The sequence below is a fragment of the Eublepharis macularius genome, chromosome 9, assembly GCF_028583425.1.
Source record: "Eublepharis macularius isolate TG4126 chromosome 9, MPM_Emac_v1.0, whole genome shotgun sequence".
In the NCBI taxonomy this organism is placed as follows: domain Eukaryota; kingdom Metazoa; phylum Chordata; class Lepidosauria; order Squamata; family Eublepharidae; genus Eublepharis; species Eublepharis macularius.
The window spans coordinates 28,282,309-28,293,834 of NC_072798.1; the positions used below are offsets into that span (position 1 = coordinate 28,282,309).

The window sequence follows — 11,526 nt, forward strand, 5'->3', positions numbered from 1 at the left end:
TGGCACCACTTCCTCCCCCACCTCACCTCAAGAAGGGCAACAAACACACCCTCCTTGCACAGGACTTGAGCAGGCCAGGCTCAAATATGGTTCCCAGATGCCTACTGGTGGTGGGCAAACTCCCAGCGGTTTGCCCCATTGCAGCAATCAGTGGGGAGTTGCAAACCACCTGGTGATCGCCCACCACCAGTAGGCAACCCAGGCAAGTGTGCAGTGGGCATGTTCCTGTGCTTCACTGGGGACAATTTTGGCCCCAAATGGGCCATAATTCGCCTCACATGAAGTGTGGGACATGCTTGTGGCCGATGTGACTAAAATCGGATTAAAATCTAGGAGATCCTGGTACAAATTTGCCATGAGACACACTGCTGACCACCAGCCAGTGATTCTCTCTTAGGCTCACCTATCTCACAAGGTCATTGTGAAGGTAAAATGGGAAAAGAGAACTGTGTATGCTGCCTTGAGTTCCATGGAAGAAGTGGGTAGGATAAAAATTTACTAGATAGAGGGACACAACGCCTGCTTGGTTTTCCTCTCCCCCATAATAAGCACCTACTCCACAAAACATTTATTTATTTATAGACTGCTTTCTCCCTGAGGAAGTAGTTGGTCATAGATGTGGCAGAATATGCTTGTGACCCAGCTGTTCTCTAACAAGAAGTACAATAAAACCAACTGTTCTTTTATCAAAAAAGGGAAACTTTAACAACAACAACTTTTGATTTATATACTGCCCATCAGGACAACTTAACAACCACTCAGAACAGTTTATAAAGTATGTTATTATCCCCACCCCCTATGAGGTGGGTAGAGCTGAGAGAGCTCTGGAACAGCTGTGACTGACCCAAGGTCACCCAGCTGGCTTCAAATGGAGGAGTGGGGATTCAAACCTGGTTCTACAGATTAGAGTCCCACCATTCCTAACCACTACACCAAACTGGCTCTCTTACTGGTTTATGATTTGCCAATCACATTTCTACTTCTGAAGTGAATGCAAGATGGGTACAGTGTTATACATGAAGTGGAAAAGAGTCTTGAGCAATATGTGATGGGGACAGAGGCTCAAGTCATTGTCCTTACACCTTAGGTTGAGAGAGAACTTCTCTCAACCTAAGGTACAGAATGAGGCTTGAATCTGGTTCTCCATGATTCTAGACCATCCTTGGTGCAAGAATAGGATTTAGAAGTAAAATGTGCATTTTCATCTGAGAAAAAAATAGAGGTATGAACACAGATGACCTCTCCCTAGAGTGTTTGGTTGGCACCATTCGTCCTGTCAGAATGGTTAGAGAGATTAGAATGGTTTTAGCTGACAAATAACTTAACCTTCTAATGTACTGCTTCTGTTGTGTGTATTCTTGCTGATTTAAGGATTTTAGCACTGCTTGTGTCATCTTTGTCATAAGTAACCTTAGTACCCTATTGAGGTGGGCTCATAGTATATTGAAACTGAACCCAGGCAAGTCAGAAGTGATACTGATTGGAAAAGCAGACATCTTAAAGGACATTTTGCTTTTGACCTTTGCTGGGGTTCAGTTGACCCTGGCTGACTCAGTTAAGAGCCTAGGGGTTATACTAGATCCAGCACTGCTGCTAGAGAAGCAAGTAAATACAGCTGCAAATTTTGCCTTCTCACAACTCAGATCAGCCTGGAAGATGGCCCCTTACCTTGACATGGCTGATCTGGCTTCTGGATTCTTGGCACACTAACATCAAGACTGGACTATTGTAATGCACTCTACATAGACCTCCCCTTAAAGCTGACAGAGACTCCAGCTGGTGCAGAACACTGCATCTGGTTTATTCGCAGAAGCAAGACAGAGCATATCACTCCCATTCTGCAGTCAGGCCATTGGCTACCCATCAGTTACCAGCTCAAAGCACTTCATGGCCTCAGCCCCTGTGCCCGTGTTCTGTCATGGCAGGTTTGTCCATCCAGACAAGGCTTTCTGCAGATACTACCGTACAACTGGGTAAAGTCACTAGCTGCCCACACGTGCTTTCTCTGTGGTGGTACCCACCTTATGGAATGGTTTACCTTAGAGGATCAGGAAAGCTTCCACTTTCCTGGCTTTCCACAAACTATTGAAGACTGAATTATTCAGGAAGGCTTTCTACCCAGATTATAGGGGTGTGTCATAAGAAGTAGGTGAGATAAATGCATTGGTAGGGACACGGAATGAATGCTACTGTGTTAGGTACTGTCTGCTGATATAGACATGCACCTACTAGGACATTTACACATTGCCAAACATGCTATGGAAATTAGTTATGCTTTGTCTCAGATTGATTTCATTGCTGTGTTTGGATTTATGCTTGTTTAAATTTTTTCTGCTGCCATTCCCTATTGTATCTGTTTCCCTGAACGTCCTCCCTGTTCATTATCGTACTTTGGTCAGTGAATGTCCTAGCTGTTGATTAACTGTATTTTTGCTCATACTGTGTAATCCACTTTAGATCTCAGTGAGAAAGGTGGACTATAAACAAACAAACAAAAATAAAAATAAAAATAAAAAATAAATAATAATATCCTCTAAACAAAATGGACATGCTGTAGTGAAATCACAAGGAAAAATCACTCTTCTTGCTATTTTTATAAGGTACAAGTTATGTGAAATTCTTATTACTTTGGTACAACTACCATGGCAAATTATTACCTGGTAAATGATTGTCTGAATCCATCGAGAGAGAGCTGGAGGGACAGAAGTAAGGGGTGGGAAAGCAGTTTGATAGTACGTTATGTGGTACTTCTAAAATTGTTCTTTGATGTGCTGCGAGATTTGTGCAGTTATTACAAAGTGAAGGCTGACATAGAAATACACCCCTTTCACAATGAAGAAAACAAATTCCACTGATTGCCATCTGAAGTATGGAAGAATAAATGCCTTTTCTGGAAAATGACAAAAACCTAGAATGACTTCCTACTGCACCTGTAAAGAGAAAAGTGTGGCAAAGTTGTATTTATATATTGCTTTTTTTTTTTTAAGAAAAATGCATTTTGAGCTGTATTGTCGAAGGCTTTCACTGCCGGAGAATGATGGTTGTTGTGGGTTTTCCGGGCTGTATTGCCGTGGTCTTGGCATTGTAGTTCCTGACGTTTCGCCAGCAGCTGTGGCTGGCATCTTCAGAGGTGTAGCACCAAAAGACAGAGATCTCTCAGTGGACACTGAGAGATCTCTGTCTTTTGGTGCTACACCTCTGAAGATGCCAGCCACAGCTGCTGGCGAAACGTCAGGAACTACAATGCCAAGACCACGGCAATACAGCCCGGAAAACCCACAACAACCAGCATTTTGAGCTGTTAGTCTCCATCTGGGGTACACAACCTATATACCAGTTCCTATGTGTTCTGCAAAGATATTAGCAGGGTGCCTATAACATACCTTTAGATAAGTAAATTCAAACAGCTTGGTGGAAGTATAATTGCAGGAAAGCGATAAGCAAATGAATGCACTTTTAATGCTGTTTGGTATTAACTTTCCTAGAAACTGGTGGCAGCACGTAGCTCTCTCTCTGCTTGCTTGCTTTGTTTTGGGTTAAACCCTTCTGGCAACATACAACCGGTAAAGTCAAGGTGTCCGAGTGCTGCAGGAATGTAATTATCTCCACCCCCCTGATCTGGGGACACAACATTTGACTTTGTCATGACTTGTTGGAGTCACCTATCTGGTTGCTGCCAGAGGCTTCAGTCCTGATCAGTAGGGCTACTGATCCAAAATTCCAGGATGCAGCTGCTGAACTGTATGGCTTTTGCCTTCTTCTTGCTGTGCTCTGCTTGGCAGACATCTGTTTCAGAAGGTGAGTCTTCTTTTATCATAATATGCTTGTATTAGCACAGGGGGAGAGATTGGAAAATTGCAATGAGAAAGGGGGAGGAAACAACTGTGGTTGCATTTTTTAAATGCCTGGATTTTCTTACAACCATTATATATGTGTGTGGTCGTTCAGTGCAGCAAGTACTTCTAGAAAGGCTGGGGTTCAAAGGGTGGGGCACCGTACTGCTGGCCTAAATTCAGGCTGGTGGTGGTGATGGTGAGCCAAAAATATATTCACATAGCCCGGGGGCGGGGGGGATGTATGAAAAGCCTGTGGATCATGTTGCCATTTGTCAAATTCAGGTTTCAGCCAATACCCGGGGTGGGGGGAGATGAGAGTGGAATCTGAGGAGGTGGTTGCTCAAGTTGCACACCTCTTATAATGACATGGGCTGTTTATGACAGTTTGGAAATGATACAGTTTTTCCCCCCATGACTCATGAAATTGTATGTATGGCATAGGATCTGTGGGAAAGGGGAGAATAAAGAAATAATAACTGGCCCCAGTTTTCAGTACATATTAGAAAATATGATTGGCTCACCAAGGACCAAGAATCTCATACTTCAGCCTTGCGCAGGGATACCACATGCCCACTTTGTCAAATAAATGAACTCCATGTTTCCTCGTAAGTGGATAGATGGTTCAGTTAGTTATAAGGTTAATGATGACTGAGAATCTCTTTTGAAAAAAATTAAATTTAGCATAAACGCATTGGCAATGAGATCTTTACTTTGAGGACTAATCAGCCTGGACTATTGTACATTGTTTAGTTCCATGAAACAGGGTTTATGAAAACCACCATTAGCACAGGATAATTTTGGTGTTATTTAATGGTGGCTGGGAAATACTACTCATGTTAAAGTGACAGACCATTATTTCAACTTTCAGTTGGAGAGGAGGCAGAGATATTTCAGTTCAGATGGTGGGAAAAGTCACAATAAAATTCCAAGTCTTGATTTTGGATGGCCAATAAGACAGTCTGTTTTAATTATAAGGTATAATTACAAGATAATATGTAAGCAATATTGGGGTTATTATAACCAGATCTATGAGTGACTATGAAGAATAGTTTTATGTGGTCTGAATGGGGAGAAGGCTGGAGCAACTGTACTCTCTAAAGGATTGTGTTTTTCCAGAAGCTTGTTGGAGGGTGCCGAGCTGTTCTGTGATACTATCCTTGCTTTAAGTTTGTTATGAAGTAACAGTGGGGTTTTACACACACAAATTCAGGCATGTTAATGCTCCCATAAAAGCACACCAGTACCTGACCAGAACCACATTTTTATTCAAAAAGAAATTGTGAACTTCTGTCTGAGTGGTCAAAGTGCACTTTTCAGGGGTAGGGGTGGGGAATGAGCATTTCTACAGAAAGGGTTATTATTATTATTCATAGTACTGACAATGTACTTATTTGCAATTTAGACTGTAAGCTTTTTCAGACCATGCTAGTCTGTTGTAGCAAAATAAAATAAGTCCATCAGCACCTTCAAGGTTAACATTTATTTCAAGGGAAGGCAAAACATAGCAATCAAAGGGACAAATATGAGGAAGAATGTGTACTAGATTTTAGGCTTTGTTTGCAGCCTAAGGGGGAGAATTGTGATTGACACTATGAGCTCCATGGAGTAAAGGCAAGATAAAAATGTGCCCAAGTCAATAACTTTTTAAAGTAAAGTTCAATATAAATATGATCAGCAAACAGCAGTACACTATAGTTACTCAAACGCAGGTGCCTGATTTAGTGGAGTTATTTTCTTTCACAGTAATTGAGATACATGCACTGCTATCCTAAGCACAGTCCGTTGACTTCAATGGCCTTAAACTGATGATCAGGTTGATACTGTTAACCAGGAAACAAGGAAAACAAGTCCCAGTTAAAGAGCAGGATTTTAATACAGTGGCACTTTAGAGTCTCTCCAGACATGCAGGTTTTAAAGAGTTGGGTCTGGGAACTTAGACCCAACTCTGGTTTCCCAGCCATACAGCACTTAAAAAGTAGCTCCCTCAGAATGCCTCCATGGAGGGAGGAGAGGCTCCTCCTCTTCAAGCCATTTCCCAGTGTCACAAGAGCACAGCGGGAGGTTCTCTCCGTTTTTACTGCTCCACATGCATAGAATATTCCATGTGGAGCAAACAAATCTAGGAAAAAACCCTCTCTCCCCTGCTATTTTGACAGGGAGAACAGCTTGAGGAGTTAGGGAGGAGACCCCCCCCCCCATAGAGACATTCTAAGGCTGTTTGGGCTCTCCTTTATTTTTAACAGCTATTTCCCAAAGCTGTTGTGTGGCTGCAGGGAACCCGAGTTGGGTCAGAGAATGCAGACCCAACTCTTTAAAAATCTGCACATACAGCCTGACCCTTAGAGACCAACAAGAATGTAAACTTTCAAGGCGCTCCAACTCTGGAAAACTTATATTCTGAAAATCTTGTTGGTCTCTAAGGTGCCACTGGACTCGAATCCTACTGTTTTACGGCAGACCAACATGGCTACTCACCTAAAAAGTCCCAGTTAGTCTAGCAAGACATAAGAACTAATTTACAGATAGAGGGGAAGCACAACAAGAAGTCCATAAACAAGAGAAGCATCCATTAGATTCCAAACACTACAGCTTCCCCTGGAGCCCAAATGGACTGGACGCAACCTGGGTTAGTAGTTATATTAATGCAACTACTCACATGCTGTTGAGTTTCCAACACTGTCTTCAGTCTTTATGTGCTACGAGGGGAGTGATCATCTCGTGAGTATTAACCACAGAATATTAATCAGCTATCTGGCAGGATTATTGTGAGGATTAATGTAAAGCAACTGAACATATTAAAGGACCAAGAAAGTATTACAATGAAATGTAAACTTCTCTAGATTCTATCAGATTTTGCTGGCTTTATCTTCTTTAAACACGTTATACAAAAATACACAATACTTCCAGAGGCCCGCTCTCTTTTACTTAAAATTCCATCTCAAAACCTGTAATTGTTCATGGAGTTGTTCCTTAACTTATGTTCCTTGTGTTTGGGTGGGGAGCTTACCAAACGAATCTAAAAATGCTTTTTCTCCTATTCACTTTCTTTCTAGTGGCTGAACACCATGCTGAAAATTCTTCAAACTCAATCCTATGCCTTAGTAAGTGTTGTTTCTCTTCATGTGCGTGTAGCAGTGACCTTGACTCAGAGACAGTCTGAAAAGGCTACTAGTGTGTGTGTTTGTTTGTGTTAGAAATTGCCTTGTATTTAGTTAAAGGAACCCCATGAATGCTCCAAATCCACTAATTATCTGCTGCTTCAGAGGGTTGCTCCACAAACAATTTCTAGCATCGATAAATTCTACGTAGAGAACAATGTGCACACGACTGCATGTGAAACCAATGACATACATCTAGGTTTGCCAACCTCCAGGTGGAGGCTGATGATCTCCTGGAATTACAACTGATCTCCAGGTGACAGAGATCAGTTCCTCTGGAGAAAATGGTTGCCTTGGAAGGTGGACTATATGGCATTATAGCCAGCTGAAGTCCCGCCCCTCTCCAAACCCCGCCCTCTCCAGGCTCCTTCTCCCAAATCTCCAGGAATTTCCCATCAGGAGCTGGCAACCCTAGTTTTGCTAAAGGTACACACATTGTGGGAACTTGCTACTGATTAGGGCTTCCTCCTATGTGTGACTATAGTAACATGAAGTGTGCTTCTTAGGCATAATCAGTCACTACTTGCGTTATAATTCATTGCAGTCAATGATATAATCCTAGTTATTTTGAGGCCTGAGCTGAGATGGATGGCACCTTAAAGCCAATCAGTTATTTCCTCCTTCCTGCATCCCCTTTTTATAGGCATCTATGATCTTTCTGGATGCTACTAACTTCTGTCTCTTTGCTTCCAGAACAACCTCTGTGCCTCACTTAGTTGGATTTACTGCTTCTTTTTCAGATCTAGCCTTGTTTAACCTTAAACCATCTTGAAAGTTTGCAGAACTGATGATCACATTCCCCACAATATACAGCATATTCCAACCACCGAAGTCTTTCACCAAAAATATACAGAGTTAGTTTACACAGGTGTTGGAAGTTTGGAAAGTGATCTAGTTAAGGAATCATAGTTATCATGCACAGAAACAACCCTGGGACAATGTGGGCAGAAAACAGCTCACCTTACCATTTATCACTAATTACCACTAACAGGAACTAAATTGTATTATTTAACGTACTCGGATGTACAGCCTCACTTCCTACTTAAGAAAGGAATATTATTTAGCTACATTATTTAGACCCTGACTTTCTCACCGGAACTCAGAAGTATTCTTTAAACAAGGAGAAAGGTCATTCAGGACAAATAGGATATATACTTTGGTTGGCCCCGGGCTTGGACCTGTCATACATCCAAATCATATGGTACCAAAGAAACATGGCTTTCAGACATATGACAAATAATTCAAACACCAACAGATAAACTTACAGATCAGCCCGTGGTAATGTACAAGGGGCTTCAAGGCCAAGTGAGGATTTGCACCTGATTCCTTAAATCCAACCACAACCCTCTAGCTACTGTGTCTAAAAGGCCTTCCTGGTATAGGAGAACTATCCAGTTCCTAGTGAGAGAAGGGCAGTCAGGGGCATGGCATATGGTGCTGTCAGGTAAATGGCATATTGCCCAATATTCTACGTTCGACTGATGCACAGATACATGCCACCGTCAGTTAATTATGTAGGCCTCTCTTCTCTTTCTCTGCCATCAGATGTAGACTACTGCCCAGAAGCAGCCAAATGCTGCCAGCTTGGGGTGGACGAATATGGCTGGATTGCTGCTGCGGTTGGCTGGAGCCTATGGTTTCTCACTCTCATCCTCTTCTGCATTGATAAACTCATGAAACTCCAGCCTGATGAACCTAAACACCTGGGAGCCTGAGAATCAACAAAGCTGAGAAACACTTCTACCTGTCTTTGCTTCAGACATTCATGTAGCTTCCTTTGCTGCTGGAGCGTAGAAGGACATTTGTGAACAGCGTACTGCACAGAGCGCCCTAGACACTGCAGAACGATGCCATATTGTTATTGTGCACCCGTCCTGCCAAATAATTTATTTACTTCATCTTAACTCCATCTATACCCCATCATTCTCACCACCTACATTTATCCGCACAATTCTGTGAAGTAAGTTTGGCTGAGTATGTGGACTGGTCTAAGGTCATCCAGCAACCTTCTGTGACAGAGTAGGGATTTGAACCCAGGTCTCCTAGATCATAGTCCAACACTTTAGCTCCTTATTGCAGCTTCTATTTATAGCCCCATCAAATACAATGGCTGCATTCATCTGAATTCCCTGATCTCAGCTGTGAATTTATCATCCATGATAAAAGGTTGGCTTATTCTCTCTAAAACTAGGAAGGGAAGGGAAATCTTCAACTCTTGAGCTAGTCAGCATTTACTTCTAATGAAACACATTGTGAAATTTTTCCAGGGTTAATGATCTGAATCACAGCTCAAAGTGTTGCTTTCAGGACAATTTTTTAAAAAAAAAATTAAATATAAGTCAGGCAGGCACCGTGCAAAATAGTAAAAAAAACTTGCTAGTCATGCTATGCCCAACTCTAAGAGGAGAGTTGGTGTATTTCTTCTCTGTGGTCCATATATCAAACACAGAACCAAATTCTTGCACAACAATTCAATTGTGTTTTCATTATCTGAAGGCTCATTTCATAACAGCATAGTTACATAGCATAAATGCCACCACAAAACTTCTGGTATTTTCATGATAACTCTATTTTCTTAAACAGTGGTGTTCACTAGCACAGCAGGATTTGAATCCAGTGGCACCTTAGTGACCAACAAGATTTTCAGGGTGGAAGCTTTCAGGAGTCAGAACTCCCTGTCTGAAGAAGGGAGCTCTGACTCTCAAAAGCTTACGTCCTGAAAATCTTCTTGGTCTCTGAGTTGCCATTGGACTCTAAACCTGCTGTTCCACTGCAGACCAATATGGCTACCCACCTAAAACTATCCTCACTGTGTTCACCAGGACAGTACAAAAGGCAGAGAAGGAAGGAAGGAAGGATGTAAGGGCTGTCACTTCATTTATTCAGGTCACATATTCCACTTTCCTCCCCAGTGGAGGCCCAAAGGAGCTAATAATATTCTCCCCTTCTTCGTTTTATATTTACACAACCCTGTAAGGATAGGGAGGCTGTCAGGTGGAGAAACAGAGCAGGGAGGGGGGTTCAGGGGAAAGTGAGGTAGCCCCTACAAGTCCTTGTAGGTTTTCCACCAGGCATCTAGGCCTGCCCCAGCCCCAGCAACTGGCACTGCATAAAGTTTTCCCAGGCTGCCAGGGAAGGGAAGGAAGGAAAGCTGAAGATAGGGTGGCAGCTAAAGGTAGATTTGGCTGATGGATTGGAAAGAGAGAAGAAAGCAGGAAAAGGGGAAAGGGTATAGGAACTTTCAGGGGAGAGGGAATGGAAATAATGGGGGTGGAAATGAGATGGTCACCCACAAGCCACTGTGGGTTCTATGCTTGAATGCGTGTGTACTCTTTCTCATACAGTATCATTCAAGGAGCAGCTGTAGCCAGGCAAACACATCATAGAGGATTCTGCTTCTGATATGGCCGAGGTCCTTCCTATCAGGACAGAAGGTTAATTTATGGAACTCACTGCTATGAGTCATGACAATAGAATGTGACTTAAAAGGGAGCAAGACAAATTGATGAAGGATGGGTCTATCCCTTAAATGCAGACACAATAGCTAAGTAAAGCTTTCACGGTACACAGTACACTGCTGAATACCAACTGCTGGAGAAAAACCAGTGGAGCAATACTACTATTCCTTATACTCCAACTTGTGGGTTTATTGCAAGAACCTTACTGGTCACTGTAGAAAACAAGATACTGTACTAGAAGGACCATTTGATCTAATTCAGCAGGTTTCTTCTTTATGTTCTCTCATTTATCGCTATGGAAGGGACATCTGCCGGATGAGAAACTGCAAAGGGTCAAAGGGGCTGAGCAATTCATTGGCATGTGGGTCACAGATCAACCCCCCTGCAATATAATTTAGGATATATATGTGCTAATGTCTACCTAAAGCTAACTCAGGAAGCAATAGTAAGATGCAAGCAACCATGACTTTATTCTCATCAGGAAACAAAACTTGTAATGAAAAAAACCTTTGTTGGCCATGGTGTATTTTATTGCGTATTTTTTCCATCTGCTTTAATTGTACATGCGCTGAAATAATCACAAAACATCAATATTTTCCACGTGCAAAATTACATCCCGCCCCGCCCCCCGCCCCATCACAACATTCACAACACAAATTTCAGTGTTGGACCTGCCAACCACTCTGTTCACAAAATATATATATAAACCTGTGTATTTACAAACTTACAGAAATCAAAGCAGTATTTTTTTGTGACAGTTGACTGACGAATCAGCAAAGAGACAGTTAAGAAAATCGCATTTAACTGACAAAGAACAAGTCTTTCAGCCAAAAAACTTTCCTCTCTCCTGATTCATTATTATTAGTGGAAAACACACAGTAATTTAACACCATAATGATCTCTTTAACTGTGAAAATTGCATTATTCACTCAGCCAGTTTTAGCCAAATGGTTCCCTAAATTCAGAATATTCCAGTGGACCACTAAAGCGTGTAGGTTTCATTAAATATGAAAAACTTTACCTTTGGATTCCTTTAAACAGACTTCATTCACAAGGATTTTGGGTAACAACCAT

The 11,526-nt window shown here is 42.0% G+C and overlaps 1 protein-coding gene across 1 annotated transcript; it reads left to right on the forward strand.

Moving 5' to 3' along the window:
- The first annotated feature begins 3,627 nt into the window (after positions 1 to 3,627).
- TMEM213 (transmembrane protein 213) lies at positions 3,628 to 11,322 on the forward strand. The gene is made up of 3 exons (XM_054988758.1): positions 3,628 to 3,798; positions 6,890 to 6,937; positions 8,540 to 11,322. Exons 1-3 carry the CDS (start codon positions 3,726 to 3,728, stop codon positions 8,707 to 8,709), a joined length of 291 nt encoding a protein of 96 aa, XP_054844733.1. The 5' UTR covers positions 3,628 to 3,725; the 3' UTR covers positions 8,710 to 11,322.
- Positions 11,323 to 11,526: the final 204 nt, after the last annotated feature.